This window comes from Schistocerca piceifrons, chromosome 2 (assembly GCF_021461385.2).
Source record: "Schistocerca piceifrons isolate TAMUIC-IGC-003096 chromosome 2, iqSchPice1.1, whole genome shotgun sequence".
NCBI classification, from domain to species: Eukaryota; Metazoa; Arthropoda; class Insecta; order Orthoptera; family Acrididae; genus Schistocerca; species Schistocerca piceifrons.
The window spans coordinates 472716571-472737720 of NC_060139.1; the positions used below are offsets into that span (position 1 = coordinate 472716571).

Here is a 21150-nt window from a genome sequence, read left to right on the forward strand (position 1 = left end):
GTTCAGAGCTCACATAAACATAAGCCAGAATTATAAATCTTCATTTAATGCACTTCTATGAAACTGCAGTCATAAAACCAGCAGGATTGGGAATCTTTAATGGTGTAATTACATAAGGCAAAAAAGGTTGATTAATGGAAATACTACAAGAAACTGCAGTTTATAGTGCCTTCAAAGAACAACCACACCATATACTGAATGAACCAACAGACATCAAAGAGCAACTAGTTAGCAATATTATAACAGAACAAAATTACTAAAGAGTTGTATACAGTAAAACATACATATGATTGCCCGCAACATTTATTCTAATGTATTAAGTGCACACTTTTAGGTATGTGATACACACAATCCACTGAAAACTGCAGAATATAAAACGGAATATTGACTAATATTGCTGACTAGTTGTTCTTCAACATCTTTGGTATCTCTGCTTAATGTAAACCTATACGTCAAAATCTTAGAAGTAAATGAATGTTAAACAACAAAACTGGCTGTACATACTGTTAATCCCACTTTACATTGTTGTCACTAAGTTGTATCATGTTTTGAAGATGTTTGAAAATGGTTTAATGCTGAAATTGCAATTCTAAATAAAATACTAACAGCTGAAAAAGCATGACTATGTTGTATCTATATAAAACAGAACAAAATTACCAGAGTTGTACATACTAAAACATACAGCAACAAACAATGGCTACAACGCGAATGAGTAAATAAAACACAACCACACAACTGTGAGTGGTAGGTCCGGAAGATCTAAGTAAAATTAAATTAGCTTTCAAAAAGAAAATATTTCGTTTCCTCAAAGCCAGGTACATGTTACAAATTAAATCAAGCAACTCACATAACATACATTAATATAATTACACATTATCAGAGAAACTCAAGGAAAATTATGTGTTTTCAGACAATGATTCAAATTAAAAAGTAACAGACCATATGCAGAAACACATATGCTAAATGACTATAATGAGCAATTCATCAGAGATGTGTAAGAACACTTCATGAAAAACAAATATTTTGTACAATAACAAACTCAACATTTAAATAATGATGTAGGTAATAAACACATACAGTGACTAGAAAATGTGATATGTTAAAATTAACATGCAAACTGCATGCACTCCATTTTCTCTGCGGTAACAGCACAGCTTTACCACATTTTTCTTGATATAATTCCACAAAGTTAATGGGTTCTAAATAAACATACTGAACATAATGTCATACTCTTCACAAAGTAATCCATAACTGAACTGCACGATAAATTACTGCAACTTTAAAATGGGTGGACAGAAGTAAAAACATCAGTCATTTTTTAAATTTAAGATGACGCTTTCAAATCGGGGTTGAAACAACCAGACGTTCTGCACATTTACGAAAAGCTGAACTTCCCAAATATTAGTCAGCATCATCAAACTGTCCTGTTTCTGCAGTTACACCATGCAAAGGTCTTCGTTTTCCTATTGTAGGAGGATGAAGGTCTTTCGGACAGAAATTATCAAGCTGGTTGCTAAATACTTCTTTCATGTGAAGCACAGGCTGTGGGGGTGGTGGTACGCTTGGAGTGATCGCTGAAAATGAAAAAGATATACAAAAAATTATACTACTAAAACTTTAGTAATCTTTTGTATGAATTGGGACTTAGGTTTTCACTTTTAATTGTATCTATTGGTAGTACTGCAATTTTACCTCCTAGCCATTACGTCTCCTGTAATACCCAAGGCAAAATTGGCCAACTGACCCTCAACATAAATATAACTACTGTGAATAAGTAGATGAATGGGTCAAATATTGTACACCTATACAATTGGTGATTCGTCAGTGGAATTAGCCACAACCATCAAGTATCTAAAAGTATCTGTCAGAAGTGATACAAAATGAATAGATTACATAAATCTAGTTGTGGGAAGGTAGTAGGAAGAGTAAAATATACGGGAAGATTCCTACAAAAATTAATTCATGCTGAACTGACATATTAGGAAACCCTCTTTCTAATTCTTGAATATTGTTTGATAGTTTGGAACCACTACCTACTTAGATTAATGCATGAGATGAGGAGATTCAATGAAGACCCATGCACTTTGTCACAGTTTTCATTTAATCTGGTTGAAATGCGTCACAAAATTTAACAAAGTGCTCAACAAATTATAGCATGAGGTGCAGGGGTAATGTTTCTCATTCATAGCCTTACACCAAAATTAAACAAACACATTGCTTAATAGTACAGCAATAAAATTAGAAAGTTTAGGCTTGTATCGAAGGGCACTAACAATCTTTCTTCCCACTCACCATGGTACATTATGTATCCTCTCTAACTTAATGCCATATGGTAGATCACAGATGCAGTCATGATATCCACAATTTGTGTTTAATTGGGGTGTATATGAGGACAAGGAGGAAAAAAAATTCCCGGGTTTTTCCCGGGCGACAATACAATTTTTCCTGAGTGAAAATACACTTTTCCGTATTAAGTGCCAGTATACTTTTCCTCGGATCTGTAAAACTTATCAATCCTTTGAATGGCACAGGTTTTACACACTTGCGATGCACTTTTGTCGGCCAATCATAGTTCACATCATGTGGTCTTGCAAGCCAATGACAGCAGGTCATCACAGAACATGTGATGTAGTCAGCCAACAACTTCACTGCTAAGTTGTGTGAACAAGCAAATAGGAAAAGATCATGGATTAAAGTAATATACATATACTATAGCTACAAGAAAAGCTAAGCTTTCACATATAATATTGGCCTTTTTTGTGTGTTTTACCTTTTAGTATAAGTTAAAACACAAATGTGCCAGCAAAATATAAAATAATGACAAAAGTGGCAGGTCTTCTGGGCCTGAAGTTTTTCAAAATGGATGGTTCTCAAAGTGCTAAGTTTTGAATGAGAGTCAGATGCTCCACGATTTAAGAAATTTGTAACACATTCTTATGTGTAACATAAGTCATCTTGCATAAAAGCATATTTACTTTGAAAGTAAAGCTTCTCAAACCACCATCCACAATATTTTCCCATGGCCTGTTAGAAACAGGTTCGTTTGAGGCAGTTGCCAGAGAGTGGCACGAAACAGTTGTTGCTGCATATGCACAGCCAACGATGACATTATCTGCTCATAATGCACTTGATTGTATTTCTGTTTAGAATTTCATGTGTTCTGGGGCACCATGTCCAGCACTGCTGCGTGTTGTGCGGAGGGAACATATGGAGTTGGCAATTGTTTTACTATATCCCATCCATTCATTTAAAAACTAGACTCTACACCTCAAAGTACTCTAATATTTTGCTATGTTGCGATTAACATAGACTCTGTTTTATTCATACACTGCAATACTGTTATGTAAGAGGGTTGACTGAAAAGTAATGCCTCCACCTTTGTACCTCTTCAACAACTGGCAGCATTGGTATGCGGCATGTACTGGTTTGTTCCATAGCCTCTTCTTTACAGCTCTAGTTGGCGGGAAGCCCTAGCATTGAAAGGTTGTGTTGTTACAGTGTAAAGTATGGAACCCTGCAAAGATGGTCGGTCAATGCGATTTAAGCAATGTGCAGTCATTGAATTCTTGACAGCAGGTGGTGTCACCCCAAAGGAGATTCATCAGAGAATGAAAGCAGTTTATGGTGATAGTGTTGATGAAAGACATCATTATGCTTCTGATGAAGACGCTGAGAGAACTGTGATACTGTGGTTGTGGAAACAGTGTTGATTTCTTCCGTGCTGGCTTCAGAAAACTTGTTCATCGTTGGCAGAAATGTATCCAGCTGGCTGATGATTATGTGGAAAAGTGAATATTGGTAATTAAAGATCACCTTCAAAGGATTATCTCTGGGTTTGATTTATTAAAATATTCCCATCCAAATCCAATTAACGAAAGTGGAGGTATTAATTTTCATTCAACCCTTGTAGAATTTACTATCAGGTTTATATCCACACAACACTGCAAAAAGCTCGTAAGAAGGAATACAAATTTCTAGAGGGGGGAAAAAAACGGGGCAGGCAGACTAGTGTGTGTACATCAAAACTAAGGATAACAAGTATTTGATAACCTTTTCAAACTATATAAAAATTAACAAAGTTATCTGTGAAGCCAAGAAAATATATAACTTGCAGTTTCTATTTGACTTCAGGAGTAAATATAAAGCCTGAGGAGTTTCAATGATAAAACATGGTGTGCTGCCAGTCTATATTACTGACGAATGGCGTTCTGTAAATTTAAGGTGTAAACAACAGAAATTAAGAAATAACATCAAGCATGGAGGTGGTACAAGGCAAGTGTTGAAACATGTCTTGTGACCAAAAAACACCGTGTTTCATGGAAAACAGATTTTCAATACTACTGGCCAAATTTGCCTGCTTAGTCATCTTCCAGAGAACATTTACAAATGGTTGTACCTATATAGTATCTTACGTTATGACAACAAGAAATAAGAGATTAAAGAATACTCCAAGGTCATCGGAGTTTCGTAAACCATACTGAAATGCACAATTCGGCTCAACGTGCTCATTCATATGTCCAGATTCACAATGAAGTTATGCCCATACTTGGTATTAAGCTTTTAGGTGTGGTTTTTGGGATGCAAATTTTCTTGAAGTACCAGTACTGTATTATCTCGTGTTTGGTGCTTTATTATAGCATAATACCATATGTGCCAGGAGATGAAAACGTTCACTTGAAATTCAGTGGACGGTAAACCGGACCGACAGTGAGGAATGAAACACTTTGTTTTAAATAAATTGACTATCTGTGGAGAACATTAATGAAAGCCAAATTTCTTTACCAAACCGACAAAAATAACTTCAGTGTTCTGCAGGACGATTAATGCTCGGTTGCCAAAATATGTGGAAATAAAAGAAAATAAAAAAAAAAACAAAGTAATTATGTGAAAGTATTTAAATTCACCTGACAGGTCCAAGTCCCAGAAATCAGTTTTGTTTCCAATTGGCGTACAAGCTGTATACAAAGAGGAAACAGCAAAATTACCCCCCACGAAATCTGCTACTCACCATACAGCTGAGATGCTGAGTCGCAGATAAGCACAACAAAAAGACTGCCAGAAATTGAGTTTTTGGCTGACAAGCCTTCATCAAAAATAGATACCACCTGGTCCTACTTAACTCAACAAACTGCCTTCCTCTATGTTTACCTCTGCCTCAAAGATGGCTAAATCAGTGCCTGTGTCCATATCAAACCTACCAACCACCAGCAATGCCTCCACTTTGACTGCTGCCACCCATTCCACACCAAGTAGTGCCTTCCACACAGCCCAGCCGTCTGTGGCCAACACAGTGATGAGAGGTCCCTCTTAAAATATACCATAATTGACCTACCAACCTTGTACAAATCAGATCTCCTGTGCCTTATCTCTCCAGTCACCTACCATCTCCCAAAGTCCCACCATCTGGCCACAGAGGAGCATTCCCTCGTGACTCAGTACCACCTAGGACTGGAGCAACAAGCTGTTTGTCCGCATGAAGGGCCACCGAAAAAGTGTGCTCAAGAAACAGCTGGACCACACCATTGCTGAGCATGCTGCCCAACATGACATTCCTCATTTCAGTGACTGCTTTGTGGCCTGTGCCACATGGATCCTTCCCACCAACACCAGCTTTTCTGAATTACACAGGTGGGAACTCTCCCTGTAATATATCCTATGTTCCTGTAACCCTTATGGCCCCAACCTTCATTAGTCATTGTTCTTACCCACCAGCTCATTCCTTGCTCCCATTCCAGCACTACACACACACAGCCTTCTACTCCACCAATGCACATTCAGTTTTTTTTACTTCTCTCTCTCACTCCTCCCCTCTCCCCGCATCTCTGTCTAGCCTACCGACTGCAACTAGCTCCCCTACTCTCTCTGCCTCATCCCTCTATGCCCCCACAAGCAGGACTTTACCATCCCCCTTCCTGACCCAGCTTCCTCCTTAGCTCCACCACCCAGTTGCCTCTCCCATCATGCACTGCTGCTCGTGGTCTGGCTTCAGCAGGCAGAGACTGTGGTCATGTGTGTGAGAGCTGCTTTTGCGCCAGTGTATATGTCATGTCTATTTTCAAGGAACGCCTTGCTGGCTGAAAGCTCACTTTCTGACAGTCTTTTTGTTGTGCCTGTCTGCGACTCGGCATCTGTGCTATGTGGTGAGTAGTAACTATACTTTTAATGTTGTTACATTCCATCCTGGATTTTCCATCTCTCTCTCTCTCTCTCTCTCTCTCTCTCACACACACACACACACACACACACACACACACACACACACACACACACACACACACACGAGCCTGCTCTGTGCATGCATGAACCTGGCAGCTTGAGCACAGCAGAAAGATTTTTTGGGTAGCATCTGCCTGCTTGCTGCTACTGATGGTACAGCAAAGAATATTTAAAGCAGCCAAAGCAGGAGAAGGTATGTAACTTCAGCTCTGTGCATGCGCATGAGCCCGCTGGCAACTGCTCACATGCACCTAATGTAAGCAGTTGTGTCGTCAAGCTCATCAAAAGCAGTTTGTAGCTATGAAGCACTGCATAGACTTCATTTTAAAACCTTGGACACGTTTTGCTGACAGCAGAGGCTTCTGAGTTTTGTTGTTGTAAATGGTGCATTTTCTTGGTAATTAAATTTTTATTTTTCTGTTATTCTCTTGTTTGTTTTATTGCTGCAGTATTATTCTACATTAGTGGGCCAAAGTAAAATTCTTTGCTAGTGCATCATTCCTTACCAGTCAAAACCACAAAAATTTAACGGAAAACTTAAACAATGAAAAATTCCTGGAATTCTAAACAATTTCCTGGCTTTTTCCAGTTTTCTCTTGTATGAAAAAATTCCTAGGTTTTTTTCTGGATTTCCCGGGATGTATACACCCTATTAATGCATGATGATTCCACAAATAATTTTTGAGCCATTCAAATAAGCTAGTTATAATTGTCTGCACTATGGTGATTTCCTGGTTGTACTTATCGAATGCGATGTGTTGAAACTGTTCAACACTAACCTAATAATCTGTTACTGTCAGGTTCCTTCTGTTTGTTAGACAGACATTATCTTGGATTTATCTACATTTAAAGAGAGCTGTCATTCATTAGATGAAGTGGAAATTTTATCCAAGCCGTTTTTCATTTCATAATGGTTTTCCAACAATACTCTCCACAAAACAATGATTTCTGAGGGACTATATATCAATTACATTTTCACACAATTTCCTTTCGATGCCATTTTTACAAATTTTAAATAATATTTTTATTGGTGGTTTAGTAACAAAATGAGTTTAATGTTGCTGTCTAATTAAAAATAAATAAATAAATAAATAACTCATTCACTTTTTTCACAGATAATTACAAGAACACAATGCCAAATCTAACAATAGGTCAAAAAGATGGAGATGGGTGGAAGTTGTAAACAACTGATTTAACCTGAGAACAGTAGTCTACATTTCTCTAAAGCAAAATTCTTGAAAGTTCATAGAAAATGTTAACTATACAGCTATCGGCATAACACAATTTATCCCTAGAATCCTGTTTACCTTATTTATTTCTTTAATTACAGATTCTCATATCTGCAAGGCCCACAATATCAACCTCTGTTTCATAATTTTGTTCTCCACCTCACAGAATTGCACTACCTTGCCACTGATAACTAGACTCCCAAACGAAATTGCTTATCTGAAACTATAAAACTGTCAAGTCACCCATCACTGGTACCAATGCTTTTGTTCTTCTTGGCCTCTAGGAAGACACTGGTCTCAGTTATCATGGATACCAACAGATGTTAATTTTCACTGTTTTTGCAGCAATGGATGTTTTTGTAGCAATTTCATCACACTGCAAATGTCACTGGTTTGTGCCGGGCTCATTTGCAGCTTCCCTGGTTGAAATTGAGGCTTTATAACTTTTTTGCATGAGCATTTCACCATCATGTTACTCAAATAGTGTATGAAATTTGACAAAAACATGCCAGAACTGAATGAGCAAAAGGGTGCGCAATAATTAACATGTACCAGGTTCAGCTCTATCTGTTGCAGGTGGCTCTTGAAAAATCTATTCACAACAACATTCATTGTTTGAAGCTGTGAGCTCACACCACCAGCAATTATTACTATGTCCACATTATCCCTCTGATATCAGATTCTTAAATTCCTGGGTGAGGTGTCCCCTTAAAGAAACCAGTACCAGCATTTTCCTCCTGTTAAGCAAATAGCCTGAGCTTCTGATTCAAACTATATATAAATCTTTTTCACATCAGGTCATTAGCCACGTATCTCTTTTCTTAAAGTTTTTTACAGAGTTTCTCTTTCATGCAAAGAATCACGGGGCAGCTTCCTACTATCTGATAGAGTGTTATTCTAGCATTTTCAAAGGCAGTGCTTTTAATACAGACACTTTTGATACCATTCATGCTGTTTGTAACACATGAGATCCCACCAAAACAAACGAGTATCTTTCTTATCAGTGGTTTGCTTTTGGGTATGTTGCATAGTAGTAAGGTCATACTGAGAAAATCTGAATGATCATAGGTGTTGATCGGTGTTGTTCATATGACACATTTTATTCTAGGGGTGTGTTCACGGTGCACGCTGGGCCGGGCTGTGATATCAAACCCATTGCTTTGCACTGAGGCGTTCACACTGGCAGCCGGGCCATTGTGGCACAGTGAGAGCTGGGTCGTTCTGGCAACACCCAGAACTTTTTTTCAGAACTACACATAGCAGACATTTTCCATCTGCTTTTATCACAAGTGTCACTGCATAAGATTTTTTGTTTTTCCTTTTTTCCTGTATTATAAAAGAAGTTCCTTCACATTTCATAATCAGTGAGGAAAAATTACAAGTTTTGTACTGTTACATGCAAAGTTACTTAGTCCACTTATTTTAATATACTTGTAGTAATAAGGAACTAAAGAGCTATATTTTTACACCTTTTCATTATTCTTCAAATTAAAGTGAAATGGAAACACCTTAGAGACAGCAACAGAGAAAAACTTGGCAAAATCAGGTCTGGTGATTCAGGAAATGACCATCTAACTGTAGTTCCACTTGGCCTTGGTTTCATCACAATTTCTTAAAAACTATCTTAATTCCAAGAGCTATGCAGTTCCTTGTCAGTGAAACAGAACCAGTGAGCCAATGGCATTATCTCAAGAATGAGCACTCATCAATCTATCTGCCCACAAGACAAAGAAGGTCATTCAGAATGAGACGCAGTCATTGGCTCCAGTCAAAGAACCTACTGCCTTTCTTTCTTGAGAGAAAGAAAGAAAATGAAACTAAAAAAGGACAAAACACCTTTGACGAAAGCAAAGCAAGGTATTCCAAAGATGATGATGCTAATTACTTCCTAATGTGTCTCTGGTCTTGAATGTTCTCCAGCACGTACTGAAATGTTTTATGATTCATTCTGTAATACGAACACAAGTTTTCTAGGATGTTTTTAGTTCTTTATGTGAAGCGAAAAACCCTCCTAAATGTTTGTTGCTATTCATGGGATGAGTCCATAACCTACAATTTCTTCTGTGCTTAAATACTTGATGAATCACTGCTCTGTCAAAATTATTGTTCTATGCAACAGCACACAGTAGCTGGCAGTGAAAAACTGATGGCTGCATTCTTCTTTCCGTTAAAATAGAAAAATCAAAATCTAAACTGCTCAGGGATGGAGATGAGATGTCATTATATTGTCATAAAACACACTCACAGACATACAAAAGTTAAAATTTCAAAATAGAATACCTTGTTCATTCATGAACTTTTATGTAGAAACAATATAAATATAATTCTATTTTTTTGGCCTCTGCTGTTTTACATCTCCAACAAGAAAGCAGTTAAGTAGAATGTCTCAAGCTTTTAGTGTATTCCACCAAAATCTCTTAGATTAATATATTATTCTCTTCTAGTTCCAAATAAGAAATGTACATTCCACTAACTGTAGGATGTTGACAACAAATAATTGCTAGCCTTTTATAAGGTCAAGTGTGGCCTATTGTAAAACCACAGCCATTGTAAATGGTCATTGCTGGGGTAAAAATTTGTATGTATTCGGAGTTTTCTAGACATGGATCACCCAAATAACTTGAGGGACCAATACTAGGCCTGCACTGGTTGGTAGTAATTAATTTTTTTCTATCCTGCGGTGTTTGACACTACGATAAATACACATGAACTCCATACGCTTGTGATCACAGCACTGCTGTCACTCAGTAATTCCCATTTACTTGCAGATGACAACAGATATCAGTGTCACTAACATTTCAAAAACTTTAGTACTTTTAGCTGTGTTTCACTCACAATAATGCATGTAACAGTAAGCTACCCACTATCAAACTTTTTCACAATAAAATTTGTAAATCAAATGCACATTTTTGATAAATAGCATAATTTAACAATTTCTGTTATGGATTACGAAATGATAAGTCATTTATTAAGAAGCTACACTACCAAGTGCACAAAAATCTGACTTTTTAAATCACATACTTTCTTCAAAATTGATTGAGAAACACATTATGGATCTAAAAACTCTGTTGAAATGAAAAATTAGCATTTTCTTTTTTGACAAGGAAAATAAAGCTTTTAAGGGAAAAATTAGTTCATAAAAGTCAAGCGTTTGTACAACATGAAAATTAGGAAACGGATTTTCCACCTTTTTCCAGTCCTGGCTCGGTGCATGTTTTGAACACTCTGGGCAGCGGCTTATAATGGCTAGGCATGGGCCAGTGCAGTAGATCCCATCACAGCCCATCCCACCACACAGTACGAACGCTGCCTAAGACTGATTACATAGTACTGAAAGGCATCAAACACCATGTGACGTTACAGAGCTAGAGTTGTGTTTTGTTAAAATGTACGCCATGTGCACTTCATCATCCTCACTTTGATTCTGTGCCACTTAATTCTGAAAATTCATTGTCTCCAATGGTTTCATTCTGATAAATTTTTAAGTAATGTAAAACTCTACACTGTGTTTCTCTTGCATAGTTCGCACAGCCTTGGGGATACATCTGATATCTGCTTTATTTATGGTCTTTACTTTGAGCCTAGTATTCAATTGCTGCAAGAAACAGCTGTGAACTCTTACATCCACATATCTCAATAAAGTTGTGGCTATGACTGACTGAGGATAAAGGGACAGAACTACAAGCAGTTCCTCCATCCTATATGTGTCAAGGCATGAAGAGTACTCAGAGGAGGATACAGAAGAAGAATCCTGCTGAACTCGATTGTAACTGAGAATCAATAAACCCAAGAGACAGAAGTGAGACAGGGGTAAGAGGGTGAAGGTAGGTGATTTGATCCCCCCTGAAAGCAGCTGGAGGCCCCTGGGACATGTTATGCGATGGGAGGTGCAGTCTCTGCATCTGACCAGTTTTTCCTCACCCTCCATTACCACAAGAAAGCTAGCAATGCAGACAAGTTGATAAAATCTCAGGAAAGAGAACAATGATGGTGAGGCAGTAAACTAATGACAGATGTGAAAGAATAAGAAGAATTAACAAGGCAGGAAGGGCAGGAGCCAGACCAGACTACTGAGCAAGGGCAGCCGTCGGCACCTGGGTCAGAGCAGGTGATGGGGCACCCCTCCAATCCCTTAACAACCCATGGAGGTCAATGTGCCCTACCTCACAAGAGCAGTACTAAGCACTTTCACAGGTAAAACCTAAAACCAGATCAGCTGCTGTGGTGTCTTCCACTAGCAACAGACGCAGTGTGTCAAAAAGTTTAAGATTTCACCCTAAGATGGCCAAAGGATGTGGATCACCGACAGTGGGTTGGATCCTTACATCATAGGATGTGGCTGTCAGCCAAGTATGCTCAATGCAAAGCCAACACAGAAGGGTAGATTCTCCGCAAGAAGCACTAGAGGAAGCCTGCGACATGGTCATGGTCCCCTTTACTGCTCGTAGTTAGTTTGGAAAAACCAGGGCACACCAATCCATGTTATTCATTTTCAACAATTGACAGTGTAGTGTTGACTGAACGTCCGGTTCCAGTACCTCCATCTCCAGAGTCAGCACTCTGGCACCTAACTCAACCGATAAGTTCATTCCCTGGGATCCCAATGTGACCTGGGGTCCAAAGATGACTGAACATACAGCTTGAAGGAGGGCAGATTGAAGATACTGGATAGTCACAATCAATGGGTACAGAGGATAGCCTGATGAGTGCTCAAGGAGCCGCCGCCAGTTAGGTATGTCACACCAGTGCACTAACGAACGTGACTGAGGGCTCCAGTGATGAGCACCAATTTTGCAATGAATACATCGCATCTGCTTGGTAGGGAGCATATGTCTATTGCACCTTGCATGTGTGTAGGCAAAATTGGTTTGTCCGTCAACTGAAGAGTTGTCAGTGTATACAACTTCTGAACCCAAAAATGCATCAAGGATGGCTAGGGGCACGTGGCAAAAAACCATTGGATCAACAGTCTTTCAGTCCAAAGGATACGCTAAAACAGATTCAAGGACGGGGTACACACCATGGTGGTCTAAGCAATTGCTCCCTGATAAGAGGTGTCAGTATGGGAAGTTGGAGTTGAGAGCAGAGACACTATGCAAATTGTGATCCTGACTTCAGATGGATGGAGGTGGAGATGTTGAGATGGGTACAGACAGCAATGTCTTCAGCACCCACACGAAAACAGTTTGAGACAAGTGTCAGAAAATGATTCAAAACAAGAGTGTGAAACAGCACTTAAACTAAAAGAACACAAGTCAGAAACAGTGTGTGTCCCCACACAGAAGAACGAAACAAAGTATCATGCCGATATTAAAAATTTAACGAAATGGAAGAAAGGGGAACAAGGAGTTAAAACACTATATCAGATGGATGATGCTGGCTGACTGCAAGAATAAAAAAGCAGGAGACAGCAACTCTGCAACACGCTAAAACCTCCAGTCTAAATGTTTAGGTCAGAGTCCACACACATCACAAAACATTAAAACTTTCCATCTCACTTGTCTCATCATCAACTAAAATAGAGCGCCGATCTCCACTGATATTTGCCTCTGCCCTTGCATCATGGTATAAAGTGCACTCCATTAAGATATGGAGTACAGTGTTTCGCACCCCACACGCACTGCAAAACGGGGGCTCCTCTCCTTGTAGTAAGAAGCCATGTGTAAGATAGAAGTGTCTGATGTGTAGACAAGTAAGAGTAACTTCAACCTGCCTGAGCAACTGGCAGGAGGAATGCCACAGCCAGATAGTTGACTTCACCAATTGCAGCTTACTGTTTGTCACTGCTAGCCATTCCTCACCTCACACCAGCATGCTTTGTAATGCAGAAATTACAGCTTGAAAGGGAATAGGACAATTTGCCACATATTGTCCTCTGCAGGCCTCCTTGGCAGCCCAATCGGCCTGTTCATTTCCCCATATCCCTGCATGCCTTGGCACTGAGCAGAATGACACCTGCTTTCCCTGTTGTTAGAGCAAGTATAGTTGGTCATATATCAGCTGGGCCAACTCCTCAGCTGGATACAGATTCTGTAAGATTCTAAGGCACTGAGGGCATCGGAGCAGATGAGGAACAATTTGCCTTGAATATGGTGCATCTGGTCCAGGCCCTTCTGGATCATGTGGAGTTCTGCTGAGAAAATGGTATACTCATCAGGAAGGCGAATCCTAGTGTAATGGTCAGGCAACATGAAAGAGCAGCCAAGGGAGTTCCCTTGTTTGGAGCCATCATGTACAGTCGTGGACAAAATGAGCGAGACTCCTCGCGTTTTCGTTATGCTGATCCGCACAGCTTTAAAGTCTGCTACACAGCATAATAGGCAAGGCGACGAAGTGCTACCAACATACTAGCACAGGCGTGAAATTGACAAACTATTCGAACTTTGTCAGACTGTTTGCAATCATGTGTATGCCTATATTAATGCTGATTAGGGTGTTAAATACAACACGTAAATATAAGATGTAAATGAAAGAAGAAACGCTAATTAGTATGAACTGTACTAATAAAAATGAATTTCAGCTTATTGAGATAACATAACTGTTTTAGTAAGACAAAGTACCCCAGACTGTTACGAATTAGCAAAATATTATGCGTATTCGGCTGTGAAATGGTCTGTGTCAACGTTCCGAGCAGTCATACTGGATTACCGTTGCTGACCTACCATGAAAGTGCACAAATTTAGCAATGCGTGAAGATTCATAACGAAATTCAGTTAAAAATCATTCAGTGCCACAAATATGTCAATTCAATCATTGAGAGAAGCGGAAAAAGTAATCAGTAAGAAGTGTGATATTCTTTAAGATCTTCATATTTACATCCACAGGGCGCTGATACAGAATAAAGGTAGCAATAAAACGTATTGGGGCGCGAGAATTTCTTAAAATTGCTTTACTGCTAGTCTATCTGCCTCCATCGAGATTAGAACCGTAAACAAACCAGAGCTCCCTTGCAGTAGCAAACACCTTTCACTACGCTAGCAGACAACGCAGGCAAACAGCCCTCTATTATTACCCCAGACTTGAATAAGCCGGCAATTTCGCAATGAAAATGGAAAAATGATCTGCAGTTTCTGTTGCATAGAGCTTTCTGGACTCAAAAACAAGAATTTTCTATCTTTATGTCACCGCTTATGTGTCAATCATTTGGGGTGATTATCGAAATAACAAAATACTGTCATTAGCCTGTAAATTTAGTAGGATAATTCTGCACCATCCCAGGAAATAAACAGCTACATAGCTGCCAAACGTATTCTACAATGTTTCGAATTCTTCATTAGACTCACCACAGCCAGAAAACATTCATTAGCCAAAGTGTTTCTTAAGCTACCTAGCAATGGGAATGATCGCACTTCTAAAACGCGATGGCATTAATACTGGGATCTGAATTACCACGTGTATACGCAAATGGGTTTTATTTGCATTCCTGTAAACGTGATTTGGATCAAAAGCATAGCTACGAGTAATATGCTGATGTATCGTCTGCAACTAGAACATTCCCAATAAAGAGTGGGGGGAATAATTTATGCTGCCCTCATCTTCAGTAACTGTCGTAGCTATTTTCATTATTAGGATTTCGTCACCTAAATCGGTAAAAATGGAACCCTACTAGTCTCACTTTCCTGACCGTCTATCCGTCTACTCAGCCCTTAAAACCCGTTTTGCTAATTCATAACGATCTGGGGTACTTTGTCTTACTAAAACAGTTATGTTATCTCGATAAGCTGAAATTCATTTTTATTAGCACAGTTCATACTAACTGGCGTTCTTCTTTCATTTATATCTTATATTTACGTGTTGTGTTCAACACACTAATCAGCATTAATATAGTCATACACATGACTGAAAACAGTCTGACAAATTTCGGATAGTTTGTCAATTTCACGCCTGTGCATAGTATGTTGGTAGCACTTCGTCGCCTTGCCTGTTATGCTGTGTAGCAGACATTAAAGCTGTGCTGATCAGTGTAACATAAAGGCGAGGCGTCTCGCTCGTTTTGTCCACGACTGTACACTACCGTGAGACCGTGATGTATATCTAAAATGTTAAAAAACAGAGATTGAAATGTAAAATCTGATGTATGATCTTTCTAAAAATTGGTCAAGCCTAAAATAAGTCTGGGGTTCTGGAGGAACCAAGGAGGAAATCTGCTCTAACCGTGATGTAAAACATGAAGACCAGCCACAAACATCTCTAGAAGGCAATCCTGTGCATGAATCCCATAGGGCCTAATTACCTGTTGCCGGTTACGAAAAAGCCTTTCCATTACAGGCCCAGCAACAGTATGGTGTGTGGGTGTGTATGGTGTGGATAGTGTTATATATGCCTGGTGTATCGTAAATAGCCGTCGCCTGATGTGAAGTGGTGATTCACCAGCCTCTGCACAGAGGCTTGGTACGCCACTTGTTCTGAATACCCCAGTGGCCAATTGAATCCCTTCATGGTGCACCACATCCAACATCTTTAAATAAGAGGGTCTCACAGACCCATACACTGTGCACCCACAATATAGCTGAGATCACACAAATGCCCTGTAAAACCACAGCAGATGAGTCCTGTCTGTTCCCCGTGTACTGTGGCTACAACATTTTAAAAGGCATAGTCTTAAGGGACCTTTTTTTTCAGATTCTTAAGATGTGGCAACCATGTAAGATTGTAGTCAAATATGAAGCCCAAAAACCTCACTGTGTCTTCGAAAGTAAGAACAGTATCCCTCATCCTCAGCTTGGGAAAGCTCAAAATGGAACGAGAATGGTTAAAAAGAACACACACAGATTTCTCGGTTGAAAACTTGAAACCACTCATCTGCGCCCATTCATCCAAATGTTGCAGAGTTAGTTGCAACTGATGTGTTGTTGTTGCAAGGCTTGAAGAACAGCAAGACACAGTGAAGTCATCCACAAAGAACACTGGAGAGGACTTTTCATTACTGATGTAATACTATTAATAGCTATGGCAAAGACAGTCACACTTAAAACACTACCTTGAAGGACAACGTTCTCCTGCTCAAAGTGATAAAACAGTGTGTCACTGACTTGGTATTTACAATACCGTTGCAAGAGAAAGGACCAGATAAAAATGGGAATACTTCCACAAAAACCTCATTCATGAAGCTGCTCGAGGATAAGATGCCTCCAGGTAGTACTGTAGGCCTTCTTGATGTCAAAAAATGTACCAAGAAGGTGATGCCGTCGTAGGAAAGCCTGTTGTATAGCTGCCTCCAGCAAGGCCAGGTTATCGTAGGTGGAGCAATACCTCCTGAACTCTCATTGGAAGCGACTAAGGAGTTGCCTGGATTCTAAGATACAGACACGGTGGCGGGTGACCATCTTCTCCAATGTCTTTCCCATGCAGATAGTGAGGGTAACACTACAGCAGCTGCTTGAGCATGTACAGTTTCTCCCAGGTTTCAAAAGATGAATTAAGATTGCCTCACCCCATGAGTCAGGAAAGTGACCCGACGCTCAAATGGCACTAAAAAGTGTGACGAAGATATCTTTGTTTTGCCTGGTGGGGTACCACAGCATACTATAATGGAGTCTTTCGTGACCAGCTGCAGACAATGGAGAATCCAGATCCCACATGGAAAATAGGCAATTGTAATCTTCATCAGAGGCAGATCGGAAGTCCAAACTGCACCTCTCAGCAACTGATCTATGGCACTGGAAACCTGGGACCTGACTGACTCTTGCAGATTGGTTTGGAGAGTGGCGTTCCCCATTACAGCAGTCATGTGGCACCTCCCTCCTCTCTCAGAAATTCTCCTGATGGCCTCCCATACAATGGAACTCTTCGTGGAACAATTAATGGTGTTCAGGAACTGTTGTCACGATCTCTTCTTGCTCTCCCGAATAACCCGGCGGCACTTTGCCCTTGTCACACGAACGGCTACTAGAGTCTCTGCAGTTGGCTGACACTTGAACCTATGCAGAGCCGCACACTTAGTCCTGCTAGCATAGCGGCATCCGTCACTCCACCGAGGGACAGGTGACTCTTCTGGTATTCTGTGGACTGGGGAATGGATGCTGCAGTGGCGCAGTGAACCATTTTGATAATATGATTCACCCATGCCTCGACATTGGCACAATGTTCAAACTGGGCCAACTGGCTATAAATTGTCCAGTCTGCTCTACCGAGCACCCATCGCGGCGACTTCCTTTTGGGTTCCACTCCACCTGGCAGGTGAATCCAGAATGGGAAGTGATCGCTTCTGTGCAAGTCATCAACCACTTCCCACTGAACAGTGTGAGCAAAAGCTGGAGAGCAAAATGAGAGATCAATGGCAGAGAACAACACAGCTGCTGTGCAGAAATGCATGCTCTGTCCCATATTTAGCAAGTACGCACATGACGACATGAGAAGCCTCTCAATTGCTCTACACCTGGGGCAGGAAGTTGCAGAGCCCCAAAGCACATTGTGTGCATTAAAATCACAACAGACGATGAAAGGGTGGGGGAATTGTGTAATAAGGTCAGTTAGAGCCTCTTCATCAAGCACATCATGTGGGGGCAAATAAAGGGAACATATTGTCAACGGATGACGCACGTGCATTGATATGGCAACTGCTTGTAAAGTCATTGTGAGTTAGAGGGGTGAGCAGTGATAATCAGTACTGATGAAAACACCTACACCTCCTCTAGCTCTCTCTCTCTATTCAGGTTGCCCTTTTTGTCGAGTACATAGCCTCGTAGCTCAGGGGTGTACGATTGATGGAAGTCAGTCTCCTGGAGACGCAAACTGAGATAAGAGACGGAGTTCCTCCACATGTGTCCTGAACCCTTCCAAGGTCCACCTGTAGTATGGCAGCCATTTCATCGATGTTGTTTTAATTTATCCCTGTCTTTTCATCACGGAGGTGAAGCACTTGTAGAGCAAGGGGGAGTGGAGGGGCTGCCTGGATCCAAGGCATCTAACTCCATGATATCCTCAACAGTCAGATGTGAAAGAATGTCTGATGGTGTGCGGGACAGCTTTTGACGGAACATCATGAACCTTTCCCTGCACCTGACCCTTTTAGGATGGGGGAAAGGGAGTGTTTAGAAGCACTCTGTTTGTCGTGTGAGCTGTTTTTTTTTTCTGTGGCAACTCCATGGATTGCTTTATCCTTACTCGCTTTGCCTAGGCATGTACACATGCAAGTACAGGTGCTGGTGGTGGATGGTTGTACACTGGACGTCATCTGTGTTGAAACATCAACCTTAGGAATAGGTTTCTGCACTACAGAAGCATAAGAAGTGGTAAAGACAGAATATTTCATCGCCTTATATATCTTTTTGGGCTTCTGCACAGGAGATCCACTTGGTGACTTTTAGTTTCTGAATTTTTCATTTCTCTGCAAAAACAGGGTAGCCTTGGCTCCAGACTTAGTGGCTCCCACAGCAATTAACGCAGGCTGCTGGAGGTGGACAGTCAGTCCCAGATCCATGGGCTGCCTTTCCACACTTCACACACATTGCTTCACCCCCATAACTCAGCACTGCGTGACCAAAATGGTGGAATTAAGTACATAAGGCCTAACCCTAAGTCGGAAGAAACCTGTCCATCCTTTATCTGTTGTTATAATTAAACTGATTTTGACTATCAGGAGGGCTATCCTCGCTCATTCGTTTGGAGGATGGAGTGTGAGTACTCTAAGACAGTATACTGTTCCTGCTGGGAGGAGGAGGAGGAGGAGAAGAAGAAGAAGATTGCAAGGATTCCATCTTGGTCCCAAAACCAGCTAGGGAAATATGGGTCCACTCAAACAGGGCCCTGTGTGCCTGAGTAAGCTTTATACAACTGAGGAGCAGCAGGTTCTCAAGAGGTTGCCAAGCCTATACTCAGCAAATGAATGCTGAGCTCCTAAGGCCAGATCCTGACTTCAGTCCTGGGAGTTTGTTGCAGGGGGAGGGGGGATTGGGCGTGGATCTCCATATCACGAAAAAGAACATGCTAATTTGGATGCTCAGGGGAGCAGCATATATATACTGCATAGTTGAGCAGCAGTTGTTGGCATTTAACCTGTAGTTGAGGGATGCCAGCCTCCACGAGTAGGCTGTTCACAGGGCTGGCCTGAAAGACACCTGTTGCAAGTGAGAACCCACAAAAGTCTATCAGGCCCAGCATCCATAATGCTGAAGGCACTTCGAAGACACATACCCCACATTACTACAATCAAGAAGAGTCAGGATCAGAGATTTGTAAAGCTGCAAAAGTACAGAGCAGTCTGCATCCCAACTTGTGGCAGTGCACAGTATTAAGGTATGACAAATATGTTTTCTTAAGTTGTCAAAGAAGGGAAATCCACATCAATTGGACACTGATGACCTGTCCTTAAAAGCAATAAGACTCCATCACACTGAGCAATTGCTCACTGAGGTAGAGTTCTAGTGTGGATGGACAATACGACGGCAAAAGTAATGCGTAATGTATGTCTTTGCTGCTGAAAACTGGAAGCCATGTGTGAGAGCCCTGGACTGAACCTTTTGTTTGTCTTTCTGTAGCCGGTGTTCAGCAATACCCATGATGGAGGAGCAACAGTAAATGCAAAAGTCATCAGTATATACGAAGGGTAACACTGCAGTCCTTACAGTTGCAGCTAGACCATTTACAGCCACTAAAAAAAGGGGCACACTCAATACAGAGCCCTCCAGGATCCTATTATCTTGAATATGGGGAGTACTGTGGGAAGCACCAACTTGAAGCAGAGAAGTCTGGTGGGTCAAGAAGCTCCCGGCAAAAAATGGGAGCAGGTGCTGGAGACCCCAATCTTGTAGGGTAAAGAGAATGTGATGATGCCTTTTGCTAGTTGAAGAAGACAGTGATAAGGTGTTGGACCCAGGTAAAAGCTGGCCAGGTACAATTGACAGCAGCAAAATGAGACTCAAGGTACCAACACAGCTGCCATTTCACCATATGTTCAAACAAGTTGCAAAGAAGATTAGTTAGACTAATTGGGCAAAAGGCGCCATCTGAAAGGAGCGTTTACACAGTTTCAGTACCAGGATGATCACCCACGCTCCACATACGTTTCAAAATGGTAAGGACAGGACACTGGCAATCCACCAATAGGTGCTTGAGCATTTGGCTGTGGATGCAGTCTGGTCCTGGAGCTGTGTCAGGGCAGTTATAAAACTTATTTTACATATCACAGCAACAAACGAATATAGTGAACAGTACTTTAGTACTCGTAAAGCTGGCACAACAAATTGAACCCTGACTGCATCGGTCACCTACTGGTGATTCAATAATTATAAATTTACTTCGAGTGAAAAGTGTGTATAGTACGGCTGTGAATACATACTACTCTTCATATACTTTATTTACAGACAAAGTTGTCTATTAGATTTAAGGGACAAAATTTAATTAATTTGTACATACTTTCTTACTATTTACAAGCAGAATAAATCTTCTATTTGAAAATGAGTCTCTTTCTGTGCTTGTAGTGAATGTCAAATTATTTTCCACATGCTGCATGAAATTAACTGTGTCACCTAAGAGCTTTTGGAAATGTTACTTTTGTGTTTTAGAGAGAGGGAGAGAGGGGTGGGGGAGAGGAGAGAGGGGGGGGGAGGGAGGAGAGAGAGAGAGAGAGAGAGAGAGAGAGAGAGAGAGAGAGAGAGAGAGAGAGAGAGAGGGGGAGGGGGAGGGGGGGGGGGAAAGCAAGACAGACTGAGGTATTTGAATTATGCAGTGCAGCGAGGTGAGGTGAAGTGAAACGTCACGATGA

General features: G+C 40.7%; 1 protein-coding gene across 3 annotated transcripts in view; it reads right to left on the reverse strand.

The window, feature by feature from the left end:
* Positions 1-810: 810 nt before the first annotated feature.
* LOC124777444 (leucine-rich repeat-containing protein 1-like) overlaps positions 811-21150 on the reverse strand; it is a 139024-nt gene continuing 118684 nt past the window's right edge. For all 3 annotated transcript variants that reach the window (XM_047252856.1, XM_047252855.1, XM_047252857.1), the window contains one exon: positions 811-1574. In XM_047252856.1, the coding sequence (XP_047108812.1) occupies positions 1402-1574 (173 nt within the window). In that variant the 3' untranslated portion in view covers positions 811-1401. The remainder of the gene's footprint in view (positions 1575-21150) is intronic.